Source organism: Coturnix japonica, chromosome 27, assembly GCF_001577835.2.
Source record: "Coturnix japonica isolate 7356 chromosome 27, Coturnix japonica 2.1, whole genome shotgun sequence".
In the NCBI taxonomy this organism is placed as follows: Eukaryota; Metazoa; Chordata; class Aves; order Galliformes; family Phasianidae; genus Coturnix; species Coturnix japonica.
In genome coordinates this window covers 3,784,058-3,811,953 of record NC_029542.1, presented here as the reverse complement: position 1 = coordinate 3,811,953, position 27,896 = coordinate 3,784,058, and the positions used below count along the sequence as shown (strand labels likewise).

The following is a 27,896-nucleotide window of genomic DNA, read 5'->3' as shown; positions in this document are numbered from 1 at the left end:
TCCCACTGCGTTTATATTTATATATATATATATATATATATATATGTATGCCTTTTTTTTTTTTGAGGGGGAGATCCTTCATCTCTCCCCCTGTTTTGGGGGCAGCTTTGGGGGTGCCCTCCCCTAAAAGAGGGAGGGAAAGAAGGAAGGAAGGAGGGGAGAGGAGGAAGGGAAGCATCCCGCATCCCTCCCGGCAGCGCGGTGGGAGCGGCCGGGGCGGAGGCAGCGGCTGCCCCCCCCTCTCCTTCCTCCTCCTCCTCCTCCTCCTCCTCCCCTCTCCGCACGCCGGGGCCGCCCGCCCGTCGCCGCGGGGGTCGGTGCGGCGGAGGCCGATCTCGGGCCCCGCTCTGCCCGGAGAGCTCCATGGTGCGGGAGGGGGGCATGGCCCGCCCGCCCTACAGCTCCGCTCAGGACATCCAGATGGACGTCTTCGACAACACAGCCCTTCAGGTGATACCCGGGGGGGGTGGGGGTCAGAGAATGCCCTGGGGGGGGGGGTGGGGGGAGGATGGATGGAACCCCCCCCCCCCATCCCCTCCCCACGTCCTACCAATGGAGGTTCCGCCTCCTGTAGCTCGGTTCCCCCCACCCCCGTAGACACGCTGCTCCCCCAAATCAAAGCAGACAGCAGGAAGATTATTTCCTTTTTTTTGAGGGGGGGTAGCTCGCCCCTTTACTGCATCACCTCCCCATGGCTGTGCCCCCCCCCACAGCACCACGCCAAGTCTGGAGGAGGGGGGGGTTCACAGGGAAACTTTTGGGGATGGGGCAAACTGTGCAGAGTCAGTGTTTAATGGGTGCGACCCCCCCCCAAATCTCCATCCCCTGGGTGTGGGGTGGGGGGATGTACCCTCTGGGCTGGGGGTATCTCGTGTGTGTGTGTGTGTGTGTGTCCCCTGCAGGCTGGGGAGGGTCAGGCAGTGTTGGCTGTGTGGGTGGGGGCACAGCCAGGCCCTGGGGTTGGGGTTTGATGGGGGGCTCCGTGGTGCTGACCCCACCCCGGGGCCTTCACCTCCTCCAGCACAGAGGGATGGAGCCGGAGGGGGGGGGGGAGGGACCTAAAAATACCGGAGACCACCGGTGGCAGCTGGGCCCAGCTGTCCTTTAAGGGGGGGTGGGGGGGGGCATAGCCCAGCCACTCACACCCAGCACCCCCCGGTGTGCTCCTGTGTTCAACCCCCCCCACACTGTATCCCACAGCCCTTATGGGGGCACTGTCAGCCCCCATGGGGGACACCGTGGGTGCAGTGGGGGGGGCACATTCTTACTGAGGGAGCTTACACGTGTGTGTGCGTGGGGCTGGGGCATGTGACAGCGAGGGGGTGGCATAGGGATGATGTGGGGGGGGGGGGGTGCTGCTGCTATGGGCCCAACCCCCCCCTCCTAGAGCATCCTGCCCCCCCACCACAGTATGTGGGGGTCTGGGGGTGCAGAGCCAGTGCTCAGTTCTGAAGTGATGCTGTTGGGGATGCTGGAGGGGGGATGATGCTCACAGTGCCCCCCCTTTCCCCCCCCAACCTGTCACCCCTCCTCTCCACAGGGCAAGTACAGCAAACGTAAGAGCCGCTTCAAGCGCTCGGATGGCAGCACCTCGTCTGACACCACCTCCAACAGCTTCGTCCGGCAGGTGAGCATGGGGGGGGTGTTGATGGGGGGGGCACAGACCCCCTATTTGGCTCTTCCGCCCCCCAGGGCATGTATCCTCTGAGGCTTAATGGGGAAGGTCTCTTTGGTAGCCCTTGACCCCCAGGGAACCATGTGAGGGGGTCCTGGTTTGCAGCTGAGTACTTGGGGTGGGGGGTGCTGGGGGCATCCACCCCCCATATCAGGAGCCTTTGGGGTCCTGGGGCATCTCCTGCCCTTTTTGATGCTGGTGTGGGGGGTCATGCAGCCCACCTGGCATCACTCCCGCCCTCCCCAGCCCCATCCACCCACCGCTGGCTTGGCACTGTCCCCCCCACCCCCCCGCCCCAGGCTAAATATACCCCGGCAGGCTGCGGGTGTCTGAAACCCGACCCGCGGGTGCCCCAGCACGCAACGCCCGCCCCCCCCCAGCCCACTTGCCCCCAGCCCTGCCACCATGGAGATGACCGGCAAAGACCACCTCGCCGCCCCGGTGAGCATCCCCCCCACCCCACACTGCTGCCACCCCTTCCTGCCCCTCCTCCCTATCCCAGGGTTTGGGTTCCCCCTTGACTTAAAGGGGTTTGGGGGTGAGCAACTCCCAGCAGCCCCTCCAGCTTGGCACCACAGTGTGCCTGCTGCTGCCCCACAGCCCCCACTCCTCTGCCCCCCTGGACCCCAAGCTGTGACGTACTGGTGAGAAATGGCTCAGAAAGGGGCTGACTGATCTCTGCCCGTGTGGGTTTTTTGGGTGGGGGCTACTGCCCCATGGACGGTGCTGGTGTCTGCAGGGTGTTTGGGAAGGGGCTGCCCTACTCTATGGGAAGGGTGGGGGCTGCCTCAGCGTGGGGATTAAAGAGGACCTGGGTGGGGAACAGCACCCCACAGGGCTGGTGCCTCTGCTGTCCCCATGGGGGTCACAGCCCTGAGGTCCCCCCCCCCCCCGTATCTCTGACTGCAGCACAGGGTGAAATGAGGGGCTGTGGGGGTCGAGCAGAGGCCCCAGCTGCAGCCTTGTCCTGGGGTGACCCCCAGCCCCCCGTACTGTGCAGCCCCATTGCTGCAGGACCCCTGGGTGGCTGGAACAGAGCTGGCATTGGGCACTTCCCCCAGCTTGGTGCAGAGCGGGGGGACAGCTGGGGTGCTGCCAGCTCTGGGTGGGGGTCCTCATCTCCCCCCCACAGTTTAACAAGAGGCCTGGAGCCCACTGACAGCAGGACGGGAGCGGGGTGTCACGTTCCGTGCCGGAGCAATGGGAACAGCTGCGCTGGTGCTCGGCCTGCTGTAACCCCGGCACGGCCCCCCCTGGCTCAGGGGAAACTGAGGCACAGGCTGGGGGCACCCAGCAATGCATGGGGTCCTTTGGGTGCTCACCCACAGGGCTGTCCTTGCATAGGGCTGGGGCTGATCTGTGGGGCTGGGGCTGAGGCTTCTCCACACTATCACAGGGCTCAGCTGAGTCCTACACCAGCCGCCCCTCGGACTCAGATGTGTCCCTGGAGGAGGATCGTGAGGCGCTGCGCAAGGAGGCTGAGCGCCAGGCACTGGCACAGCTGGAGAAAGCCAAGGTGGGACCTGGGGGAGTTGGGACCCTCGTCACTGGGAGCCTTCTGTGGGGCACTGGCTCTCGCTGTGGGGTTTGAGGGGATGCCGCCTACACTCAGCTCCTTCTCACCTGCAGACGAAGCCGGTAGCGTTTGCTGTCCGGACGAATGTTGGCTACAACCCATCAGCCAATGATGATGTGCCCGTGCAGGGCATGGCCATCTGCTTCGAGCCCAAAGACTTCTTGCACATCAAGGAGGTGAGGGTCCGGAGTGGTTGGGGGGGGAGCAGAGTAGGAGGAGGGTGTGGATGGCAGGGGCTTGGGGATGGGGGCTGGCAGAGCATGGGGCTGAGGGTTGCAGGGTGTGTGGCTGCTGTTTGCTGTCCATTTACAGGCGTTGATGTGATTTCTGTCTCCATCCCCTGGTGCAGAAATACAATAATGACTGGTGGATAGGGAGGCTGGTGAAGGAGGGCTGCGAGGTCGGCTTCATCCCCAGCCCTGTCAAACTGGAGAACATGCGGCTGCTGCAGGAGCAGAAGATGAGGCAGAACCGACTGAGCTCCAGGTTCTTCCCACCCCCTCCACCCCCCTGGAACCCTCACACAGCCCTCGTGCTTACCTCTCTCTGCTTCTCCCCTCCCAGCAAATCAGGTGACAACTCCAGCTCTAGCCTTGGTGACGTGGTGACAGGGACACGCAGGCCCACTCCTCCAGCCAGTGGTAAGGATGTCTGGGCTCCCCACGGGGAGTGGGGCTGGATGGGGGGGTCTTGTCACCCCTCCCACTGCCCCTCCTGCCGCTGGGTCCCCTCTGCTACCTCCCCAGCACCAGGAGGGACGTGCAGCCCCCTTAATCCCTGTGTGGGACCAAAGCTCAGCCCCACATTGCACACTAATGCACACATCCAAGCAAGAGTGCATGGGGTGCCCCCCCCCAGCCCTGTGTCCCCACGCTCCTCACACCCCCTTACTCCCATCCACTCCCCCTTTTCACCACCATTATTGCTGTTCTTCTCTCCCCTCCGGCCCCGGCGCGTCCCCAGGTGCTCTGGACACACCTAGCTTTGCCTTTGAGCCCGATGAGTTAGAGGAGGAGGAGGCTGCGGAGACCCACTGCTCCCCTAAGAGTAGTGTGAGCAGTGTCACCACCCCCCCCGCCCACTCCAAGCGCATCCCCTTCTTTAGGAAGGTAACAGAGCCCAATCTGGCCCACGCCTGCCTGCTGCACCCTGCCTGCCCTAACACTGCCAGGGGCTACGGGGGGCACCGTGGGGTGGATTGGACCATAGCTGCTCCCTCTGGGATCCACAGGATGGATCATTCCATGGATGGATCCCTCTGTCATCCATGGGGTGGATCATTCCGTGGCTGAATCCCCCCATGGTCCATGGATGGATCATTCTGTGGCTGTATCCCCTCCCCCATGGTCCATTGGATGGCTCAGTCCATGGCTGTATCCCCCCCATGGTCCATGGGATGGCTCAGCCCATGGCTGTGTGCCCCCTGATCCATCTGATGGATCAGTCCGTGCCCCCCCTTCCTCTCAGGGCCCCCCGGTGTGCGCATGGTGTGTGGCACAGCTGTGTTTGTCTCCCCTGCAAATGAGAGTGGAACATTCCTCCCCCCTCAACTGAGCATGGTGCTGGGGGGCTCGGGTGCAACCACTGTGTGGGTGGGGGGGTGCTGAGGTGCTGCTGCCCCCCAAAGCCTCGCAGAGCCCCTGCTCACACCCCAATGCTAATCAAGAGTAGGATAGCATTAATACAGAATGAGTCCACTGGCCCGATCTCCCTTTGCCATTGGAGCTGTGCCCCCCCTGGGCTCCCTGGTAACCCCCCAGCCCGGTTTGGGGCCTGAAGCCCCCTCCCACAGTAACACGCATGCCTTGTTTGTCTCCCCCTGCCCGCCCCGGCGCCTCGGGACGTAGCGAAACAGAAGCAGAAATCGGTGAGTAGCGTCGAGAGCCCTGGGTTTGGGGCAGGAGAGGAGGGGGGAATGGGTTTGCTGCCACTCCTGGGGCCTCCCCATCCCTTGGCATCACCTCGGGCTCCTGCTGTGCCCCCTGGCCCAGCGTGAGCCCCCTGACCCCCTGATGCTGCCCCACAGACTGAGCACGTGCCGCCCTACGATGTGGTTCCCTCTATGAGGCCCATCATCCTGGTGGGGCCATCGTTGAAGGGCTACGAGGTGAGGAGCGGGGCTGGGGGGGGAACCCAGGGTGGGGGACACACAGAAGATGATCACAGCAGTTCCATGCGTTCCTCCTCCCCTCCCACAGGTGACAGATATGATGCAGAAAGCACTGTTTGATTTCTTGAAGCATCGCTTTGATGGCAGGTGAGGCAGGAGGTGGCGGGGCCTTCTGCCACTTGGGGGGGCACTCAGTACCACTGGGGGGCCCTCAATCTCACAAGAGGGGCCCTTACCCCACAGGGGACCTCTAAGTCCCATTGAAGACTCATAGCTCTATGGAGGCCCTCACCCCCTTCCCTGGTTTGAGTGGGGTCTGCCCCCAAGGAGGAGACTTGGGGGTAGCTCCCAAGAGCTGGGGGGAGGCTCCTGTGGGAAGCAGATGTTTGATGGGGGTATTTGGACCCCCACCAACCTGTGTCCTTCCCATAGGATCTCCATCACGCGGGTGACAGCCGACATCTCCCTCGCCAAGCGCTCTGTGCTCAACAACCCCAGCAAACACACCATCATCGAGCGCTCCAGCACACGCTCCAGCCTGGGTAAGGCAGGTGCAGCATCTCAGCCACCCCCAAGCTCCCATCTGTATCAGCCCAGCAGCCTCCTGCTCCCATCCCCTCCCTCCTGGGACGCTCAGTGTGTGTCCCTCCTTCCTGCACAGCCCCTCCACACTATGGGGTGATGGGTGCGTGGGCCAAAGGGCACCTGGGACCCTCGGCTCCCACTCTCAGTTTGACTCAGTCTCTCTTCCCCTCCTCCTTTTTACCTTCTCTCTCTCTTTTCTTTTTCTTTCTTTTTTTTCTTTTCTCCTTTCCCTTTTGGGGTTCCTCCCCTCTGCACCGCTTCCTTCCTCCCCTGCTCCTGATACAGATGTCTTGGGTATGTAGCGTGTGCTCCTCGGGTAACGTGGGGTTGGGGACAGCAGGGGGTGCAGCCCCAAGGGTCCCTGTCCCCCCCCAACCTGCAGGGTCTGAGCGCAGCCTCTGCAGGCACCCACCCAATGCATGTGTCTGGGGGGGTCTCAACCCCTTCCTGCCCCAGCAGTGCCACCTCCCATCCATGGGCTGGGGTGCTGCTGGTGTGGCTGAGCCTCTCCTGGCCCCATCCTGCTCCCCACACCCACATCTCCAGCAGCTGTCCCTGCAGCCCCCCCTGTGCTGTCCCTGTGCCTTCATGACCCCCTTCTGTCCCCCCACTCTGGCAGCTGAGGTGCAGAGTGAGACGGAGCGCATCTTCGAGCTGGCCCGGACCCTACAGCTGGTGGCCTTGGATGCCGACACCATCAACCACCCAGCCCAGCTGGCCAAGACCTCCTTGGCACCCATCATTGTCTACATCAAAATCGCTTCCCCAAAGGTGAGGGGGGGGCCGTGGGGTGGGCAGGTGTGGGACCGAGGTCCCTGTGCCCCCCACCCCCCACCGCCCTCCATTCTGCCCCAGGTGCTGCAGCGATTGGTGAAGTCCCGGGGCAAATCCCAGGCCAAGCACCTCAACGTGCAGATGGTGGCCTCCGACAAGCTGGCTCAGTGCCCCCCTGTGAGTGCCCCCCGCCCCCCCCCCGCCTGCCCCTGTAAGCCCCCCCCCCCCCTCACACTGCACTCTCCTCCCCCCCAGGAGATGTTTGACATCGTGCTGGACGAGAACCAGCTGGAGGAGGCCTGTGAGCACCTGGCCGAGTACCTGGAGGCCTATTGGAAGGCAACTCACCCCCCCAGCAGCAACCCCCCCAACCCGCTGCTCAACCGCACCATGGCCACAGCCGCCCTGGCCGCCAGCCCTGCGCCCGTCTCCAACCTGCAGGTACAGGTGCTCACCTCCCTGCGCAGGAACCTGGGCTTCTGGGGCCGTGGGGGCACCGACGCCACCCCCAGCCCCCAGGAGGAGCACGCGCTGTGAGATGGAGGCAGGGCACCCGTGGGACCTCCCCCAGGGGTCAGGGACACCCCCAAGGGTCAGGGGCACCCTGTGTTTTGGGGACACCCCAGGGAACAGCTGCATCCCTGGGGTTGCCCCCCTCCTCCAGGGCTGTGCTCCCTGCTCCATGGTTGATGCCACCCCTGTGCCCCTGGAGTCACCCCCCTCCCCTCCCTACTGCCCCAGGATCTGCTCCCCCACCCCAGGTTTTGGGGCCATCCATCCCCCTGTGGTGAGGTTCTGCTCTCCCTGGATCAGGGTCACCCTTTGGGATCTGCCCCCTGGGGTTGGAGTCTCTCTGGGGATCCATGTCCCCTCCTCACAGCTCTGGGGAGCTCTCCTGGGTTAGTTCCCCAGGGAACTTCTGGGGGGGTTGAGCCCCTGGACACCCCTGACCCCCCTGGGTCTGGCAGAAGAGACCATGTCCAAGCCAAGGGGGGCCCGCAGCCCCCCCAGGGCAGCAGGCAGAGGAAGGACGTGTGTCCTGTGTTGTCTGTCGCTGCACTGCCCCAACCCCACCACCTCCCTGTTGCCCCCCATACCCTCTCACTGCTCTGGCCCTGCCCTGGTGCCCCCTCCCCGGTGCTGGATGAGACCCACATCTGGGCTGCATGGCACGGAGTGTACAGACCGGGCTGGGGTGGGAGCGCATGTGCCCCCCCCTTACTCACCAAGCCCCGCAGTGTGCAGCATCTAACAACCCCCCCCCTCACTAACCCATCCATCAGTCCTTGCACGGTGTGGTTGCTTCTCCCAACCAGGGTACCTACCTGGTGCACGGGGAGCCGCCGGGCGAGGGGAACCTCCGGGAGGGGGGGCCCATCCCACCGCCTGCCCGCTCGGCCCCCCCCCGCCGCCTGTCCCGCCAGGACACCTTCGACTCGGAGACCCCCGGCAGCCGGGATTCAGCCTGCACAGAGCCCGGCAACTCCTGTATGGACGTCGAGACCGATCCCGGTGAGGAGGACCCCCGAGCCCCCCCAGCCCATCGCGGTGCGTGGGATGAGGAGCGGGGCCAGGGACCACGGGGACGTGCCAAGGGCCACGACCGCTACTGCCCGGAGCCGACGGAGCCTTTGGGTCTGGACCAGAGTGATGCAGAGGGCTGGGGCCAGGAGGTTTACATCCGCTAGGGTGGGGGGGGTGTAAGCAGGGATGCCCCCTCCCCACTCTGCCCCAGTGCTGTGGCTTTGGGGCCAGGGGTTGCACCCCACTGGGTGCCTTCGCAGGCCACGTGCCCAATGCCTGTTCAGCTGTGCCATGGGGTGTCCCCCGCCCCACTTTTGGTATTGAGGAGGGAGTCTCCCTCCCACTGCAGCCCCCCCAGCATCCTGCGATGCCTCGGGCCTTTCCTGTCCCACAGGGAGAGCAAGTGACCAAAGGGGACATGCCTATGGCTGGTGTGTCCCCGTCCCCTATGGCACAGGGTGGGGGGCTGCGCTCTCCTCCCTCCCCAGCCCTTTGCCTGCTGCCTGCCCGCAGCCCCCTCCCCAGGGTGCACCCGCTTCTTCATGGTGCTCTATGCCACCCTGCTGCAGGGGGACCCCTGAGCTGGTGTGTGTTTGGGGGGGGGTTTCTCTGCCTGCTGTTCCCTCCCCAGCCAGTGCCTGCCCTGTAGCTGTGGGGGGGGTGCATGCGTGTGCCATGTGTGCAGGGTTTTGGGATCCCCACTGGGTGCTGCCTGCCTGGGGTGGGGAGGGGGGGGGGGCATGGTCTTTGCATGTGTTTGCATTGGAATGGGGGTGGGCTTTGCCTGTTTTTGGTGTTAGGGGGTGAATCTGAGCCAATCTGGGTGGTGGTGGTGGGGGGGTGTTTCTAACACGTGCTAACAGCTGCCCCAGCCCTGGCCTGACACAGTGCCCAGCAGGTCCCGGGGGGGGTCCTGTGCTTACCCCTCCCTCCCCCCCCCTTTTCCTGGGACCATGGGGCGCACTGAGCAGCACCAGGCCCTGCCCCCCAGCCCTGCCAACCCCCTCTGTGCCACCCCCTTTCTGTGCCCATCTGCTCTTTCCCCATCCAGCTGTGTCTGTGTGCCTGTCTGTCTGTCTGTCTGTCTGTCCCCCACCTCAGCTCCCCAGGGCCCTGCCTTCACCTGCGCCCACCCTGGGGTGTCCCTTATCCCTCTGCCCCTATAGGGGTCACAGCACTGCAGTGGGAACACCCCATGGCCAACCCTTGCAGTGGGGCTGGACTCACCTCTCACCGATGCTGTGGGGTGGGGGGGCCCTGGTGTTGCTGCCTTACCCACACCACCAGCCTTGCCAGCCCGGGCCGGGGGGGCTCCGGGGCTCTCAGCTCTGCCGCTGCCAAACCAGCTCTGCCCGTTGTGTGCCTCAGTTTCCCCTTTAATGCTGGGGGGGGGGACTCGGTGTCACTGCCTGCCAAGTGCTTTGAGACCCACCTGCACCGGTGCTGACCCCACCAGGGCCGGGCAGCTGGGCCCCCCCCCACCCCCCTTTACAACCCCCAGCCCTCCTGAAGGGCAGAGGGACGTCCCGTATTTATGTCATCCCCCCAAGTTTATTTAAAGACCCCCGACAAAGTGTCTTTTATTTATTTATTCTCCTTTAATGTGTGTGTGTGTGTGTTTGGGGGGGGGGGGACTCGCCCCGCTCGCTTGGTTCTTTGTAATAAACAATTCAGTGAGATCTCCCCTTGGCTGTGCCTGGTGGGGGTCCATCATTTGGGGGGGGGGTCCATCATTAAGGGGGGGGGGCTGAGACCATGCACAGCTCAGCTCTGCAATGACTGCAGCCTCCCCTGGGGGGGGTTGAGAGCAGCCGGGTCCTGCCCAGCTCCTGGGGGGGGACACGTCCTGCTTTATGGGGGCTGTACATCTATTTACATGGAATAAATACAGCGCTGCTGGCTCAGGGCTGCCGGCACCTCCATTCGCTCTTCTCTGGCCAATATTCAAACGCTTTCCTGCAGGGAGACATGAGGACATCAGTCCCTGCTTTAACCCCCCCCCCCCCTTGGTACATGGGGACATCAGACCCCTCCCCACGGGGCTGCTCAGAGCCCCCCATGGCCGTACTCACTCTCGTGGTGGAGGCGATGCTCGGCACACCAGCCCAGCCTGGCAGGGGCAAACCTGGTTGATGCTGAAGGCCAAACCCCCGGGGGGCACATGGCAGCTCTGCCCCAGCTCCAGCCGCTGCTGGCACAGCATCTCACCGTGTCTCCGTGCACAGCAGCCGCCCGGCCCGCAGTCCTCATCCCTCTGGCACCGAGCTCCTTTGGGGTCGGGATAAAGAGGATGTTAAAGGGGTTAAGAGCCCCCCAGCCCCGTGCCATGAGCCCTTGGGGGGGTGGGTTGCAGTGTGTCCCGGTGCCCGCAGCAGCTCTGATGGAGGATAATGGTACCAACCCCGCCTCCATCGCATCCCTCCGCTCCCGGGGCTGCCCCCCAACCTCCCCCCTACCCCGACCCGCTGCTCACCCTCCTGCCCGTGGGGCACGGGCTGCTGGCACTTCCCAAAGGTGCAGAGGAGCCCGTGGGCGCAGTGTGTGTCCCGGCGGCAGTACTGCCCTGCGGGCCGGGTGGGCAGGCACAGCCCGAAGTGCTCATCGCAGAAGTGTCCGTGGGTACAGGGGGTCGTGGGGCCGCACGGTGTCACCTGCATTGGGGAGAGAGCAGAGCTGTGGGGTCAGGGGGGTCCGGATCCATCCCCACCTCTGGGATGGGTCAGAAATGGGTCCGGAGGGGCAGAACGGGGTGGGATTGGGTTTGGGTTCTGCTAATGGAGCCGGGGCTGCTCAGGGGGGTTATTTAGGAGCCTCGGGGTCCTCGGGCACCATCCCTGGAAGAAGGGCAGGATGAAGGAAAATAAAACCCGGAGCGTAACGAGCCGGGGGTGGGATTTGGGGTGGGGGATTCTCGAATCACTTTGTCAGCCCGTAAAATTCCTGCTCCAGGTGAGGCTCGAACTCACAACCTCGGCATTGCTCCGCGTACTGCCCTATAAGTACCGCGCGCTGACCGATTGCGCCACTGGAGCGCACAGTGCCGCCCGGGGACCCTGCGCCCCCTCCCGACCCGAGCCGACCCCGCAGCCACCATCATGTTATCCATTAATTATCCATTATCCATTAATTATCCATTATCCATTAATTATCCATTATCCATTATCCATTATCCATTATCCATTATCCATTATCCATTATCCATTATCCATCCATCCATCCATCCATCCATCCATCATCCCGCATCCATTATCCATCCCTCCATCCCTCCATCCCTCCATCCATCCATCCATCCCTCCATCCATCCATCCATCCATCCATCCATCCATCCATCCATCCATCCCTCCATCCCTCCATCCATCCATCCATCCATCCATCCATCCTCCATCTCATCTCCCATCCCTTCCATCCCCACATCCTCCATCTCATCTCCCATCCCTCCATCCATCCCATCCATCACCTCCTTCCCTCATCCATCCCTCCTCCATCCATCCACGGCCATCACTCCGGCCATCGCCTTCACTCCATCATCCATCCATCTCATCCATCCATCTCCATCCCTCCATCTCCATCCATCCATCCATCCATCCATCATCCATCCATCCCTCCATCCATCCCCCGTCCCCTCCAATCCCACCCCGGGGGTCTCTCACCTCCTCCGCGCTCCCCCCCGTCCCAGCGCTCCTTCCCAGCGCTGCTCTATCGGGCGGGTGTTGGGGCAGAGCGTACATCCACGCCCAGAGATGCGCGGATCCGACGGGCAGAAGCGCTGCGAGGAGGCAGAGAATCACCGTGGAAAGCTGCATGGTTCTGTCGGTGCTGGCACTGAGGGCACCCGGTGGGCTCTGCCTATTTGTAGCCCTCGGTCCCCTCTGCCCCCCGCTGCTCCGTGTGTTTGCTCTCCTAATGGGGAAGGAGGAGGCAATCAGGGTTTAAGGGATTAACGTAATTGCAGCCTTCCCCTCGCCGGGTGCTGCTGCCCCAAAGCAAACCGCCCCCTCGGAGCAGTCTGGCTCCGGCGCCGCCGCTGTCCCCGCTCTCGGTGCAGCCCCCCACCAAAAGCCCACGGGGGTGACGAGCTTTTCACCTTCCCTAACAGCTCTGCTAACGAGGTGCCCGCTGCCCTCATCTCATGAACAAACCTCACACGGGCTCCGGTGCCGGGCCGGATCCCCGGGCTGCGCTGACCCCCGAACCCTCCGATCCGCTCTGATTCCTCCGTCGGACTCAGGGACACGTCGGGCCGTGCTCCTCGTGGTCCCGGTCTCTCTATTTGAGCCTCATTCCCCCCCCCCCCCAACGAATGTCGCTGTCAGTGTTACCCCAAACCACAGCGCTCCCATCTGACCCCCACCCTGCAGCCACCCCCGGGGCTCAGCCGGACCCCCCCCATCCACCCCCTCGTGTTTACCCAGCGGCTCAGGGAGCAAATATTGACCCTCCTTCCCCAGCTCCTCACCCCCATCTCCCCCCCGCTGGCTCCGGTTAATCCCCCCCATCCAACTCCGCAGCCCCCCGGGCCCGGGGGGGGGGGGGGGGTCCTGTTTGGTTGTCTTCAAACTGCAGCGCAATGAAGGTTGGGGAGGGGTCCCACTCCGCAGCGGGGGGGGCACCAATGCTGGATAGTGTGCAATAGAGAGTGCAAGGGCGTGCAAATGAGTGTGCAAGGCCGTGCAAACCCACGCAGACAGCGCAGCCCACGGATATCACTGCAACTCCAATGCATTCACCCAGCAGAGGGGGTATAGCTCAGTGGTAGAGCATTTGACTGCAGATCAAGAGGTCCCCGGTTCAAATCCGGGTGCCCCCTCATTTTTATCTTTTCTGGGGGGGGGGGTTTCTTCTTTTTGGACCCCTTTTATCTGCCCCCCTCCCCACCAGCAGTAGCTGAGCGTTGGTCGCGCTGTCCGTGCATAGAAATGGTTGCAGGAGGAGGCAGCGGGACGGGCAGCACCAGATCGGCTCATTAGTTAATTGCGGCACCGGTACAACTCATCACCTCTAACAGCCCCCTCTGATTCTGTGGGGAGGAGATGTGGGGCTCTGCCGCTGCCCCCGGACCCCAAAGCCGCCCCTGTTGTGTCCTCATGTTGTGGGTTGCGCTGTTTTGGGGTGCAGCCCCTCTGCTCCTCCTCGGGGTCCGCGCTGCTCCGTACAACCATGGGGTGGGGGTCTGCGGGATCCCGGGGGTGGGATGAGCAGCTGTGGGGCAGCGTGGTACCGGTGAGGGGGCACCGCCTGGAGGGCGAAGGGCGGCTGCAAACGGGATGAGGGGTCGCCCCACGCGAGATAAGAGGATGCCCCTCGTGGGATGAGGGCACGGAACCGGTAACACCGGGCCCAGCACCCCCCGGTTCGGTCTCGGGTTCTGCCTCCGGCCCCATCCCCACCCTTCGGCCCCACCCTTCGGCTCCACCCCCGGCTCCGCTCCAGCTCCGGTGGCGGAGCCCCGTGCCCGGCGGGGGCTCGGCGGGTGCCGGCCGCGGGGGGGGGCCGCGATGCTCGGGGGGTTCCTCATCCTGCTCGGCTTCATCGCGCTGTGCGGGGCGCGGGGCGCAGGTAGGGACCGGAGAGGGGTTGAGGGGGGGGGGTGAGGTCGGGGGTTGCGGGAGCGGGGGGCTCCGTGGCCGCGGTCTCGCGTGGCCCTGGGCAAAAAGAGGCTCCGGCCGTTCTTGTCCTGGGGGTGGGGTCGGGTTCGCGTGGTCCCCGGTGCGTGGGATGCCCGCAGCCGCTGAACCCGCTGGAGTCCAAAGGGAGCGCGACCCGGAGCCGCAGGAACCTTTCCCTGCCCGTCCGGGGGTTCCTTGCACGAAGCTTTGCTCCCCCGTGCCTCAGTTTCCCCTCCCAAAGGAGCTGGGAGCAGAAACCCAAAACCTCGGGGAGCTTCAGGTTCGGCCCCAACCCCCCCCTAACCTGCTCCATCCCAGGGCGCGGATGGGGAAGGTGCCGCTGTAGGGGGTGCCCCAGAAGCAGCGAGTGAAGGGGGGATCCCATATGGGGCTGGGGATGTTCCCAGCTCGGACCACCCCCTGCTCGTCCAAGGACTCGGTTGTACCGCTGCCCCATTGCTGAAGCCCTGCGGTCTCTGTCATTCCCAGGGCTTCGTGCTCCTCCTTGCTCACTGCTGTGGGGCTGTGAGCTGCTCTGGGGGCGTTTTGCCTCCATTCACCCTCCTGACACAGCTGTCCCCCTGCCCACGGCTGTCCCTGTCCCATATCCCTTCCCTGCACCCCATCATAGTGCTGCTCACCGGGGTTGGGGCACTCATGTCATCACTGCTGGGGGGCTCATCCCACCATGGTCCCCCATTGGCACTTCCTCGCTCCCCCCAGGACCCCCCGAGGGGCAGCCCCAGGGGACACACATCAGCCAGGACCTGGTGGGCCGCAGTCTGGTCATTGACACACTGCTGGACAACGAGACTCGTATTGTGGTGAGCTGGGGGGAGTCCAACCCTGCACCACCCAGAGCTATTTCCATTCTGGTGGAGCCTCTGGCTTTGGTTTAATGGTGTGAGGCCGGATCCTGGCAGCGTGGGGGGGTAATTACAGCCTGGGCAGAGGCAGCCATGCATGGGGGCACCTGGGGGTCAGCACTGGGGGTGCTTTGCTTGTTTGCACTGTGTTACTGGGAATGCACTGGAATCCACTGCCTGTGGGGCTCCGTGTGGGAGGTTCAATCCCTGGATCCCAGGTTCCTGGGTCCCAACCCCACATCCCAGGGTCCCAAAAGCCCCACATCCCATACACAGGGACCCAGTGCTACCAGCACAGCCACCCCTGTGCCTCAGTTTCCCATCCCTGAGCTCTGTTAGAGACTCTGATGCCTTTATTTGCTCCACTTCTTGCGGTCACTGCAGCCACAGCTCCCAGCCCCTGGCTCCAAAGCAGCGATTCCTTCCCAGGAAGGCTGCATCTGCTGTGCTAAAGTCCCTCATGAGTCACATCTCCCTCCTGCCAGCACCGCATCGGACTCGTGGTTCCTCCGCTCCTCTCCAACTGCTCAGCCCCTGCGTTGCTTCACGTGGGGCGTTTCTGTTCCAGTTCCATTGCTCTGCACTGAGATGGTGCCTGTGAGTTTTGCATCCCTACATGGTGCTGATCCTGTCCCTGTCCCCACTGCAGGAGGACAATCACAGCTACTACGTGTCCCGCACCTATGGGCCGGGGGCTGCACGTCGCATGGGGCTGTGGGTGGACATGGCAGCAGCTGACAGCAGCCACGTGAAGGTCCATGGGATCCTCTCCAACACCCACCGTCAGGCCTCGGTGAGCCCGGGGGGTCCCAGCTGCTGCCCCATAGCCTGGGGGAAGCCTTTGGGTCTCCCCAGCCCCATCGCTGTGGGGCAGAAGGGGATGAGATGTGGGGGTGGGGTGTGTTGCCAGCCCTCCATGTGCCAACCCAGGGGGTTGCTTCAAGCTGGGGGTGCCCAGCATCCCCATCAGCTTTCCCCCTTTGTGGCTGCCATCCTCACCCCATCTCCCTCCTGCAGAGGATCGTCCTCTCCTTTGATTTCCCCTTCTACGGGCATCTCCTGAGGCAGGTGACGATAGCAACTGGAGGTGAGTGGGGCTGGGGGCCTGGGGTTGAGCACAGGCACAGAGCTGACCCCTGTGCTCTGCTCACCCAGGTTTCATCTTCATGGGGGACGTCATCCACCGCATGCTGACGGCCACGCAGTACATCGCCCCTCTCATGGCCAACTTCAACCCCAGCTACTCCCGCAACTCCACCGTGCAGTACCTGGATAATGGTGAGCACCCCCCAGAGCAAAGCTCTGCCCTGGGGAGCAGAGAGAGGGGTGAAGGTGTGGGGAAGGAGCCTGGGGGTCAACACAGGGTGAGGGGAGGTGAGATGAGTGATGCACTGTGGTGTCCCCCCAGGCACGGTCTTTGTGGTGCAGTGGGACAAGGTCTACCTCCAAGGGAAGGAGGACGTGGGCAGCTTCACCTTCCAGGCTGCCCTGCACAGCAGCGGCAGGATCGTCTTTGGGTACAAGGAGGTGAGGGAGAGGGTTGGGGCTGGGGACTGAAGCGCTATGGGGCTCAATGGGGCTCAATGGGGCTCAATGGGGCTGTCTCCATCGCTCCTTTCCCCCTTGCAGATCCCAGTGCCCGTCCTGCAGATCAGTGCTGCCCAGCACCCTGTCAAAGCCGGCTTGTCTGATGCCTTTATGGTCCTCAACCCATCCCCAGAGGTACCTGGTGAGTGCCATCCCCTTCCCTGTGTCCTACATCCCCAGGATGCAGTGCATGCACGTGTGTGCACTTGTTGCATGTGATGTGAGCTCCATTGCAGCACACACGTGTCCCACACGTGACACACGCTCCAGGAGCGGGGTGAGCTGGATGGAAGGGCTGCTGCAGCCTCTCCCTTCCCCTCCTGTACACCCAACCACGCTCCTCATGCTCGTTATTTCTGGAGCCAACCATCTGGCCCTTGTTTCTTACCCAGTTTGCAGGGAAGCCTCAGGGGCTGCTGCCCCCCTCCCTGTGGGCTCCTGGAGAGCACTGAGGGATATGGGAGGGAATGGAGGTGGAAAGGAGGCAGGGATGGGGATGGGGCTGTGAGGGGTTGGACTGCGTCCACCTTGGGGTCCTATGGGGAGAGGGGGCAGAGAGATCCCAGCTGCTCCTGGATAAGTGAGGAAGGAGATTTCCAAGCCCTGACCCCCCAGTGCTGCTGCTCAGCCTCCCCTGCAGCCTTCCCCTGGTTGTGGGGGGTGACTGAGGGGGGCTCACACACCTAAAGCAAAGCTCCCCCTGCAGAGTCGCGCCGTCGGACCATCTACGAGTACCACCGTGTGGAGTTGGACACCAGCAAGATCACCAACATGTCTGCTGTGGAGTTCACCCCGCTGCCCAGTAAGCCATGGGGGCAGGGTGGCAATAGGGCTGCCCTATAGGGTGCTTTGTGGGCACTGTGTGGCTCCAGCTGAGCAGACACGCTCTTAGTGCTCACATCCACACACATGGGGGTGAGCAGTGCATGAATTTAGAGCTGGAATTACATCCATCCTGGGGTCATCAAGGAGAGGATGATGCTTATTGCTGGGCTGGGGGCAGCCTGGTCACTCCATGCACTGCAGACACCTCCCAGCCCTATTGCTGTGCTGGGCAATGCCTCCCCTTTATCCCCTTTATCCCCTTTATCCCCTTTATCTGCAGCTTGTCTCCAGCACCGGAGCTGTGAGGTGTGTGTGAGCTCCACACTGACCTTCAACTGCAGCTGGTGCCACGTCCTGCAGAGGTAATGGGATGGGTCACTTCTGCTTCTCCTCTTGCTGGAGATGTTCCTATAACCAGGAGAGCACTCTGTGCTATGGGGCCAATCATCTCTGCTGCTGCTGAGGGGTTTTTAGTGGTTTTCCTTGTTGCTGTTGTTAGAGTGATGCTGGCAGTGGCTCACCGTCAGTGGTTCTGACCTCAGGGTATAAGTTAGAAGGAGCTGCTTCCCAAGGGTGGGGCTCAGCCCCAGGGCTGTGGTGTGGAGCTGGGACAGCAGATGGACGCTGATGTCAGTGGGATTCGGGTGGGATCCAGTCCATGCTGAGGTTGGGATTTGGACCAGATGGAGTTCAGATCCCGGACTGCAGTGCCCCGGCCATAGGGACAGCCCCTGCCCCTTGGGATGCTGCTCTGCCCTCCTTCAAGCACAGCAGGAGAGCAACAACGAGGCTGTGCAACACCAGAATGTGGAGCTGGCAGCAGGGGAGGGGACCCACTAACACAGATCCTTGTGCACAGTGCAGGAGCTGCTTCACCCAGCCCCGCTCCCAGCTGTGCAGCCATCACAATGTGCATTGATTATAGAATCATATCATATCAAATGAGGCCTCAGCAGGGACACGGGAGGGCTGGGGGCTCCTCGTGCAGCTCGCTGGCTCTGCTCTTATCACCCATGGGATGGTGGCAGGTCTGAGCCCAGGGGTTCACAAAAGGCCACAGAGCTGTTTTGGTTCCTGTTTCTGTGGCTGGTGCTTTCCCGACGTCATTTATAATGTCTTTAATGTGCTTTTCCTGCCCAGATGTTTCTGGGGAAGGGAAAATTAAAAGCCCACAAACAAACCCAGAGCTCACAGCCCTGGCACAGAGCTCAGCAAATGGAAACTCACACTGACTCTGTATCTTTTTCCTATCTCTCTGCTTCTCTGTTTTCCTTGGAGAAGCAGCACTGACCATTTTCCACCTCCTTAAAGAGGAACATTTGGGTCCTTCCAGCACAGCTGCACTGGAATCCCCACCTCCTCTGTGAGCAGCTTGTATGTAACCCTTCAACTGCACTGATCCTCACACTGCAGCTGTGGCACTGCTGGGCATCTCAAGGGCTGCACCGGAGCAGCAGATGGACATTGCTCCTCTATCCATGGCTGCTCTGCATCCCACCTGCTGGGGTTTCATGTGTCCTTTCATTTCAGGTGCTCCAGTGGCTTCGACCGGCACCGTGAGGAGTGGCTGTCCTATGGCTGTGCCCAGCAGGTACAGATGGGGTTCTATGCTGGGGATGGGGCTGGGTGACAGCAGGAACATCCCAGTGCCAAAATGCATTGAGCTCTGCTTGGGCCCTTTGTCCCATCAGGTTGCCCTGCCCTGGTACAAGAGCTCCATGCATAGCAGACATCCCTCTTTCCTCCATAGGGAAAGCCCAGAGGTGCCCCAGCTGTTTGCCCCTCAGTGTGATTCTGATCCCCCCCTTTAGGCTTTGGGTTTGGTTTGTTTTTCTTTGTGTCCTTCTTAGCACATCTCCACGTTGGACTGAGTCGTCTCTTTGTCTCTAACCAAACATCTGTTTCTGTTTCCCTGTTTTGTTGTTTGGGTGATTTTCTTTCTAATTTTCCCCCGCTGAACACTCATCCTTTTCTCTGTTTACCAAGAGAGAGGGAAAGGGAGGTCACGGGGCTGATGCCTGTGATGCAAGCAGGGCGGGCTGTCACCAAACCCCCCCCAACCCCCTGTTCCCCAAACCTCTCCCACACATCCCCCCACTTTCTGCCCTTTCTGGGCTGTGTTTCTCCTCCCAACCCTCCTCCATCCCCACAGTGATGCTTCCATCCCCTCTGTGTCCCCCCCAGGCAGATGCCAAGAGCTGTGAGGACTTAGCAGAGGATGACCAGTACTCACCCCCCCCTGACGGCTCCTCCTCACCTCTGGATGAGGACATCACCACCCCCACGGCCTCACTCTTCATTGACAGCCTCACTACAGAAGGTGGGACACTGCAGGGTCCCCGTGCTCTGATGGGGGATGATGCTCTGGGGGTACAGCAGAGCTGTGTGATTGCTTGGGAGCATGGAAAGCTCCAAATAAAGGCCCCCCATTCCCCCCCCCTGAGACACCCCTGTGCTAAAGCTTGATAATCCCATTAACGCAGGGCTCGCTCCTCGGCAGGTATCACTTCAATTTTGCTGCTTAATAGTCCCTAACGCAAACTGCTAATTAGAATAAATAGAAAGGAACATTAGTAATTGTCCTTCAGCGATGGGAAGGAGCTGGGGGGGAACGGAGTGTGGGGCTGAGGGAGCTGGCTTTGATAGGAGCAATGGAAGGAGGTGGTGGGGGGGGTGGAGGATAAGGCAACCCCAGCATTGATTTTCCAACTCATCGTTGATTCTTGGAAGAGGAACAAGAGCCTTTCTGTGACATAGTCAAGCATGAAGTTAATTTGTAATCCTGGAAGCAAACAAACAGCCAGCTGCATCGGGCAGCCAACACCATCGAGAGCAGCGCAGCAAAGGGATGATATGAGGATGGATCCCCACCCCTCTACATCTCCCACCTGGAATCCTTTGGAGAGTCCCATATCTGCACAGAGCTGTGGCTCATGGGGCACTGAGCCCCTCATTCAGCCTGGTGGCTCCAGAATGAGAGGGAAAATGGGTGTTGGACCCTAGTGAGAAATACCTATAGAGCAATGGCTCATGGAGGGGGGGGGGAAGCACAGGGAGCATCTCATTGAGCTGTTAACTGTTTTTGCCCCCCTTCCTTTCTCCTTTCAGATGACACAAAGCTCAACCAGCACGCAGGCAGTGAAGGTAAGGCCCCATCGTGTCCCTGCCGTGTCACACTGAAAGCAAATGCAGGGGAGAGATGGGGGCTGGAAAGATGCAATCGAGATAAGGATCTGCTTGTCCTTCCGCTGCTGAATACTGCTTCAGGTTGTGTAATGTGAGAGCTGGGGCTGAGCTGTTTTACCTTTGTCTGCACTTGCCACTTTTCTCAGTGAAGGAGGATTGTGAGCTTTCTCTTTCTATGCAGCTCCTTTTCTTTACAGGTGCTTTTCCTTCTGAATCTCCCCAGCTTGTGCCAAAGGGAGCTGTGAAGTTCAAATATAAGGTGTCTTTTCTGTGAGCCCAGCTCTGCCTCTTCCATCTCTTCTCCTCAATTACAGCTGTATTTTCAGCCCTGTGCAAAGCAGAGCCCAATGCTCTTCATTGCAAGCAGCTCCTGAAAGTTAAATTGGCTAAAAAGTGGGTGCAGCATCAGTGCCAGTGCAGGCACGGGGCCTTTGAAATGCATGAGCTTCCCAGGCACAGCCAAATTGCTCTTCAAATGGCTGGTAATGTCAGTGCTGATCTATGCCATGTACAGGATCCAGAGCTCTGTGCAATGGAGTATCCTGGGGCGAGCTGCAGGGCTGTGGGTAAGGTGCTGAGGAGCCTTCAACATATGGCTAATGGCTTTCAAGCTGAGTGAGCAGCCAATGTGTAAGGGGAATATGGAGAGGGGAAATATTGTATGGTCATCATTTAATCCTCTTCCTTTGCCAGCTATTGGTATAATCAAGGAGTGATGCTGGAGCTCAGCCCCCAGCTCTCCATGCATCTCACCCTCTTGTTGAGCTGGGCTCGGTGCTCAGCCCCACATGCAGGGCTCCAAGCATCCTGCCTTGCTTTTCCTGAGCCCTCAGCCCACTCCTAAGCCCAGCTAAACCCTTTCTGCAGGTGTGGGAAGTGACCTTCCTTCCAATGAAGTGGGTGCCCCAATTCACACCGGGACCATCGTGGGTATCGTGCTGGCTGTGCTGCTCATCGCCGCTATCATCCTCGCTGGGATCTACATCAACAGCCACCCCACCTCCAACGCTGCCCTGTTCTTTATTGAGGTGAGTGGGGAACCTTTCTCTGGTCCCATCCCAACCCTCCAGAGCAGAGCAAAGAGGAGAGATAATGTGGATAGATTGCATTGTCCTGCAGTCCCAGCCACCTCCCCCCTTCCAATTGCCAATGCTTTAAACTTAGGCTCATTCCCACCCACACTGCTTTATTTTGTGCTCTCTCTATCATGTGCTCCTGTTCACACCTCACCTTTTCTCCCCATTCAACCTCAGTCTCTCCTGCCTGCTCACACAAGCGCTTCCCCCACCTCAGATTGCTGCCTTTTCAGTTGCCCAGCTGGATTTTATAGACTAAAATTGTCAGGCTTTGCTGATAGATGCCACTCCATCAGCTGCTGTGGTGGTGGGGACATTCGAAATGGCAGATTTTAATTGTCAGGAAGATGGGGGGTCTGACAGTCTCCATCTGCTGTTAAAAGCCTGAGGAGCACAGGGCAGCAGTGGGCTGAGTCCTGGCTTGGGAGCTGTGATGCAGAGCCCTCACTTCTCCTTATCACCCACTGCTTCTTTCCTCTCTCATCCATCTGTCCCAGCTGCAGAGGATCCATCTCTGTGGCCTCCATCAGTTCAGCACTTGACAGTGTTTGGTGCATTTATCCTTGCAGCACCCAGCCAGGATGCAGAGCAGCTGCCCCTGTGCTGCAGATGGGGTAGAGAGGTGCAGGGGTTGACCCTCTGTGGCCGCCCCATCTACTCCCCACAACAGCTCACCCTTGTTCTGGCACTGATATGGGATCTCCCTTCCATTTGCCATTTCCTCCCCACTCCCTCTATTAACCCCATCAGTGGGTCAGCTCAATGAGAGTGGATGCATTGTAACAAAGCCTTTGAGAGCACAAATCATTTCTTCCTTTTCCGATCTATTCACAACGATAACATTGTTTTCGGGACTCAGCTTCCAGTTTCCAGCAGGCTTGGGCCCTGAATGGCTGCTCACATCTTCTGATGGCTCTTTGTTCCTGCCCACAGCGAAGGCCACATCGTTGGCCTGCCATGAAGTTCCGCAATCACAGCAACCATACGACGTACTCCGAGGTGGAGGCAGCCAGCCACGAGAAGGAAAGCTTTGTGGAAGCAGAGCAGTGCTGAGCACTTCTCCTCCTGCATCTCCTACACCTCAAGCATTGGAGTCTTCTGTTATCCTATTGCAAAGTCTTTCCCCTGTTGGAAAAGAAAGAGCAATTAGAGGGGAAAAAAGACCCAATGGAGCACTGACCTCTCCCAGCCAAGCACCAGCTTCTTTTCTCTGCTCTGGAAGAAAGGAAAACCTGTTTTATTTTAAGAGCAAAACCCCTCTAAGGATTCACCTTCAGAAGAGCCTCTTTGGTTCTGAGGATCTTTCTGCCACCCAATTAGTTTGCTCAGTTACAAGCTGTGACTATTACCCTCAAGGAACCAGAGGCTGAAAGGGAAAAAGGGTTCCTTCAATACATCTTCATGGCATGGCCACACAGGATGGGGACAGAGCTCTGCCATGGTGACACCCAGAGGTAAAGCCAAGCTCACTCAAGGGAGCTTCCCATAATAAGTCATGAAGGCATTACGTGCCTCGATATCACTGCTTCATTAACATCCTTGAGTCAGTGCATTTCCTATGACTTCTTGCTGTGTCAGTGATGGGGCCCTTGGTCTGCACTGATACTCACACCGTGATCCCAGAATCCGACCCTCACTGATGAGCTCAGGGCTGTTCTGTGCCATCCAGCTCATGGCAACCTGCAGAAATACTTACCCTGCTTCCCAGTGCAGGATTAGGCCCCAAACTGGGGAGAGGTGGCATGATAAAGAATGAGAGAAAGCCAAAGTCCAATGTCAGGTCAAGTTTCTTTCCTCCTACCAAAAGAAAAACAGCATTAATTATATGGGTTATATATATATATATATATTCCTCCTTATCTTTCAATCCTCTGTTATTTATTCTGATATCATCTTTGGAGCTTATTTTATCCACTGCCTGGTTCAGCTGCCACCGGTGGCGATCGCTGCCAAAGGCAGGGTCTGTCTAATTAATGTTTTCCTTCTCATCTGCTGAATTTATATAGCCATTAAAGATAAATATGGATGCTTTGTGGCATTTAGACCCTAGATTCTACTTCCTCATACATAGCCACTAGGGAGACTTTCGCTGCATCTTATTATGGCATAAAGGCAGCAAATGCTTTTATGGGGTAAGTCAGGCTGAATCGTGCCAAGCTGTTACGACCCAGGCAGTCTCACTTTAGATACACTTTGAAGACAAACCTTATTTCCAAATAAAGCTTCTGATGGGAAGGTTGGTTGTTCCCCATTTCCCTGATGTAGAAAGAATTCAGATGAGTGCTGGCATTTCTTTTTGCTCCAGGTGGTTATAAGCTGGATTTCCACCTTTTCAAACTATGGCCTTATTTCTAGTGATTTTCCTATTATGCATACAGAACAAGAATGAGATTTGCAGGCATTCCTAATCCCCCACAGCCTCTAAAACACCAGGTAACACCCAACACATCTGAAACACCACGTGTTTAAAAGAAAAGAGACTTGATATATACAGCGGAGCTGTATAAATCACTGCTGGATTGGTTATGCTGCAGCCAGAACCTTAACAGGGTTCCAAAGGGGTTCGGATACTCAGGTGGAGAAAACCAACATCCGAGTGCCATTGCATAGAAATAATTGAGATACATGGAGTACATTGCAGGACAGATGTCAAGTTCTGAGCGCCTGCAGTCAGAAAGGCTTTATTTGTTTGCTTGGTTTTCCTCCTTAAAGCAAAGAACCGAAACCAAGCAGGCTGTGCTCTGTGTTGTCAGGTGTGGTGTGAACGGCTCACACCTCGGGGCACAGCAGAGAGGTTCTGCCTGCAGTCATACCCTTAGGAGAGGGGTCGGGTCCTGGCAGGGAGCACTCAGCTCTGCTGTGCCACCCATCCTTCCTTCCATGAGCTCTGGGTCCTTGGAGCTCACACCTGGGAAGCCCATGAATCAGCAGGGATCACTTTTTGCACGTGGAAGAGATCAAAACCCAGCTGTAATGTTGCTGTTGCCTAGAAGAAAGAGAGAAATGTCTTTACCAGCACCAAGCACTGCTCATCCTGCTGGAGCAGGGTGAGATGTACCAGGCCCTGTGCATCCCATCCCTGCTCTGAGATAGGGGTTAATCCTGCCCTGAAGCAAGGATACATTGAGGACAACCAGGACATTAAAAAGCAAAATCAGAACCTTTTCATCACGACTCCTCTCAATAACTGAAGGCCTGCCTTCCACATACTTGAATTTACAGCACACTCGGACTCTTTAGGGGGACTGAAGGCACTTTAACTGTCTTTCAATGCAATGTATTTACTGTGGATTATCTGCATGGAATATAGTCTTAATATAAAAGAAGAAAATCTTCCTTTTTGGATGGCTTTGTTTTCAATATAAGGATTACTGGTTCTGTTAAGGCAGACTTCGAGCCTGAATTATTTTTGTCTCGTGTGCCTTTAAAGGCTGCTGTAAGAATACAAAGACCTTTTCCTTAAAGACATCCTTTGGGTTTCAGTAATAGCACATCTTATCAGGAGGTGTTCCCAGGACGTAGCGAGGATAAAAAGGGCTGTAATTGAGGTTTGAATCAAGGCTGTAATTTTCTTCTAATTTTATCTGCTCAACCTGTTGAGAACTGCGGGCTTTTCAGCTCAAACAATGAGATCTGCCCGTTCCATTCGACTTCCTTTAGTCAGGTTTAGTGTTTTGATCTCTGCCCTAACACCAAACCATTCCATAAATCACCTTAAATACTCCCTTTCCTGGGTGTTATGGTTCCAATCTCCAGCTCTGGTCTCTCTTCATTGCTGCACAGAACAGATCAACCCTGTGGATTAACAGAAAGGTTATGAACCAACCTTCCCATCCATACCCCCCCATATCATTTGTCCCCCTCCCCAGGTGCCTTTTCCATCTGTGGGAGAACATTGATAACGTAATACAGCCATGAAGGGAATTTAAGCATGATAAACTCCACCATCTCAATGCCACATTCTGGTTATTTTTATGGGCAGAAAAATAGCAGATTTATACTTAGAACACAGACGGTGAGCAAATACTTTATAATATGCAAATATGGGGGGGAATGTAAAGATCAGCTCTCCCAAACAAGCAGTTTTCACACCAATATCATCCCCAGAGAAGGGAGAAAAAATACTTCAGTCATTCCACAAACAAACAAGGGGTTCATGTCTTGGAAATGCAAATGTAAGCTCAGGTACTGAGCAGGCTGAGCCATAATTAATAGCTCTGGAAGCAAACAGGGAGCAGATTGCTACAAAAGGGCCCGTGGGTGGGGGAATGAAACCCTGAATAGATGCACAGCTTTGGTGCTGCGCTTTGCAAGAGCCGCAGAATTAAGCTCTGGTTACAACTGGGAGGTATTAGGGCTCTTGAGGTCCTTGCTTCATATTAAACGCCTGCATCTTGGGTTTCCTTATCTAGAAAACAGGAATGGGAATCGTTTCCTTGCTCACAAATTGTACATTTGCTTGCTGTAACGCTAAAATAAAAGCAAATGTACTTACAGATGCCCAGGGGGTGTTTTCAAGGGGAAAAGCATTGCTTGCTGAGGTGACAGTGGCATCACATGTACCCATCTCAGAAGGCAGCTCTTTGCATAACCCTAAAAATGCAGCAGTAATGTTTGCAGCACGTCTCCCTGCTGCTTGGTGGGCTGCACTGGGCTCTGACACGGAGCACAGCAGCACTAATTATACAAGGATGTGAGATAGTAATTTAACGTGGCAGCAGAGATGGCTCAGAAGTGAAGAACACGTCCAGGTGTGTCAAAGGCAATCTTTTAGACTGAGATGTAATATGGACCTTAGTGATTCACGGCCTCCTTCTGGGTCAGGTGAACACTCTCTCTTCTCTTGAGCAGAAAATAGGTTCTGTTTCTCATTTCCAGAGGGAGGACAAGAACATCCCAGTGCTGCTCTGCCATAATGGAGAGATCCTGAAACGCCACCCAAATACCTATAGAAGATCAAATCACTGCATCATCAGCACATCCCTCCCTATGGAAACAAGGATGTTCTTGGTGCTTCTTCAAAGGAATAATGGAACTCACCAATATGCTGTGCCAAAGAAAACCAAGAAGATGATAAAGCAGAGCTGTATTGGCTGCAATAACTCCCTCTCAGCCATGAAGCTTCCCGTGGCTGGAATGGATAATTATCTCCATGTTGTGCTGACAGGTTCCCATCTGTTTAGGGCTCAACGCTGCATCTTAAAAAGAAACAGAAAGGAAAAGCACCAGTTACACTCTGACAGGTTTGCTCAGCTCTACAGAAAACCCAAGGAACCCGACTGGAGTTGCTAATGAATTCCTGGTAATCCACTTCTCTTTTTATTTTGTGCCCACATTTATTGCTCTGCAAAGGGAGAGGATGCAGAAAAGCTGAAGATGGGGATAAGGTAAGGATTAGTTTCTAGGGAGGGAGCAGACTGGAAGGTTAGAGATCAGCCCCTCAGCTCAGGGAATGCTGAGGTATGAGGTGAATCCCAAATATCCAAGTGAGGATGAGCAACACACACAGGACACAAACCTGAGCCCTTCTGCACCCACCTTGTCCTCTCTCAGCCCATTTCTTCTACCTGAACACTCAGTTCAGGACACACAGCACTGCCCCTCTCAGCCCTGTGCCATTCATCAGCCTTCAAAGTGAGCTGCAGACCCAATAGGATGCAGTAATATGAATTCATTGAAGGCAATGCACAAAATGGGGCCTCCGTCCCTTCCTCATCCTTGCACACTGGCACAGAAGAGCTGGAAGAACCCACCACCTCCTGCTAATCGCTTCTATCATCCCACCCTGAAGCAGTAATGCTTCTCAGCTCAGGGATCCCCAGCTAACCAGGTGATTTGCACCTTGTTATGTGTTTAAATATTGATATTATCACAGGGTTCTGCTGTGTTTGCCTTCAGCGTGTAATGATGGAGAGCTGCACTGCTTTCCTGCAGCCAAAGACTCAAGCCATGGCCCACCATAAGGAATTTAACAGCATCCCCATCCACCCTGCAGCATCCCATGACTCCAGCAGCACCATCACCCTCCTTTATAAAGCTCAATTGTACTTTTTCCCCCTATTAGCTTTCATCCCGTCAGCCCAAAGCAGCTTACAAACATCAGCTAGGATTACAAGTAATAAGGAGAGCCAACAACACCCTGACTCACTCAAACCAGCACAAAACAAACACGAGATAACGCCGTCACCACACAACACAGCTTCATTTCCAGACCTGGTGCCACTGCTAATTATACCAATCATTAAGTAGCTGGGCAAAGCTATGTGGGTGAGCTCCTCTGCTGTGTGTATTATATGGAGTTTGATTGTGGGTTTGAGCTCAGGAAGCCCTTCAACCCATTGCCAGGCTATAGAAAGACATAGAAGAAGGGTACCCTGTATCTACCCCAGCATTAGGGCACCTGAAGGAATGGCATCCCTCAAATACAGCTCTGTTACCATCTCAGTGTTTCAGCTCTCTTTATCTCACAACCAGGACCTGCTTAGCTGGAGAATAACCATCATTAT

The 27,896-nt window shown here is 58.1% G+C and overlaps 3 protein-coding genes and 2 non-coding genes across 5 annotated transcripts; 3 read left to right on the top strand and 2 right to left on the bottom strand.

Moving 5' to 3' along the window:
- The first annotated feature begins 104 nt into the window (after nt 1-104).
- CACNB1 (calcium voltage-gated channel auxiliary subunit beta 1) lies at nt 105-9,923 on the top strand. The gene is made up of 14 exons (XM_015885924.2): nt 105-450; nt 1,541-1,627; nt 3,072-3,191; nt 3,305-3,427; nt 3,601-3,737; nt 3,816-3,892; nt 5,099-5,118; nt 5,278-5,358; nt 5,450-5,508; nt 5,794-5,903; nt 6,566-6,717; nt 6,802-6,897; nt 6,976-7,161; nt 8,037-9,923. The coding sequence occupies exons 1-14, from the start codon at nt 364-366 to the stop codon at nt 8,406-8,408; spliced, it is 1,707 nt and encodes a 568-aa protein (XP_015741410.1). The 5' UTR covers nt 105-363; the 3' UTR covers nt 8,409-9,923.
- On the bottom strand, nt 8,717-12,161 carry LOC107325249 (dickkopf-related protein 3-like). Its single transcript, XM_015885923.2, has 4 exons — nt 11,895-12,161; nt 10,718-10,895; nt 10,317-10,512; nt 8,717-10,200 (listed from the first exon to the last, which is right to left on the bottom strand). Exons 1-4 carry the CDS (start codon nt 12,045-12,047, stop codon nt 10,146-10,148), a joined length of 582 nt encoding a protein of 193 aa, XP_015741409.1. The 5' UTR covers nt 12,048-12,161; the 3' UTR covers nt 8,717-10,145.
- Nucleotides 11,186-11,276, bottom strand: TRNAI-UAU. The gene is given in 2 exon segments: nt 11,186-11,221; nt 11,239-11,276. It is a non-coding gene; the product is annotated as a tRNA-Ile (tRNA).
- An 818-nt stretch (nt 12,162-12,979) lies between the features above and the next one.
- On the top strand, nt 12,980-13,051 carry TRNAC-GCA. Its single transcript has one exon. It is a non-coding gene; the product is annotated as a tRNA-Cys (tRNA).
- Nucleotides 13,052-13,683: 632 nt separating this feature from the next.
- Nucleotides 13,684-25,040, top strand: PLXDC1 (plexin domain containing 1). The gene is made up of 14 exons (XM_015885952.2): nt 13,684-13,800; nt 14,574-14,674; nt 15,366-15,509; nt 15,734-15,803; nt 15,872-15,994; nt 16,125-16,243; nt 16,346-16,445; nt 17,010-17,105; nt 17,409-17,490; nt 18,659-18,719; nt 19,313-19,448; nt 20,237-20,272; nt 21,182-21,342; nt 22,324-25,040. Exons 1-14 carry the CDS (start codon nt 13,740-13,742, stop codon nt 22,441-22,443), a joined length of 1,410 nt encoding a protein of 469 aa, XP_015741438.1. The 5' UTR covers nt 13,684-13,739; the 3' UTR covers nt 22,444-25,040.
- Nucleotides 25,041-27,896: the final 2,856 nt, after the last annotated feature.

Excerpts from the sequence above, each read along its gene's own strand:
- CACNB1 (XM_015885924.2), top strand. The coding sequence starts at position 364 with ATGGTGCGGGAGGGGGGCATGGCCCGCCCGCCCTACAGCTCCGCTCAG. Across the intron at positions 3,192-3,304 it reads CACAGCTGGAGAAAGCCAAG|ACGAAGCCGGTAGCGTTTGC; the intron begins GTGGGACCTGGG and ends TCTCACCTGCAG. Across the intron at positions 7,162-8,036 it reads CGCCCGTCTCCAACCTGCAG|GGTACCTACCTGGTGCACGG; the intron begins GTACAGGTGCTC and ends TCTCCCAACCAG.
- LOC107325249 (XM_015885923.2), bottom strand. The coding sequence starts at position 12,047 with ATGCAGCTTTCCACGGTGATTCTCTGCCTCCTCGCAGCGCTTCTGCCC. Across the intron at positions 10,513-10,717 it reads CGTGCCCCACGGGCAGGAGG|GAGCTCGGTGCCAGAGGGAT; the intron begins GTGAGCAGCGGG and ends CCGACCCCAAAG. Across the intron at positions 10,201-10,316 it reads GCATCGCCTCCACCACGAGA|GAAAGCGTTTGAATATTGGC; the intron begins GTGAGTACGGCC and ends GTCTCCCTGCAG.
- PLXDC1 (XM_015885952.2), top strand. The coding sequence starts at position 13,740 with ATGCTCGGGGGGTTCCTCATCCTGCTCGGCTTCATCGCGCTGTGCGGG. Across the intron at positions 15,510-15,733 it reads ACACCCACCGTCAGGCCTCG|AGGATCGTCCTCTCCTTTGA; the intron begins GTGAGCCCGGGG and ends TCCCTCCTGCAG. Across the intron at positions 18,720-19,312 it reads CCTATGGCTGTGCCCAGCAG|GCAGATGCCAAGAGCTGTGA; the intron begins GTACAGATGGGG and ends TGTCCCCCCCAG.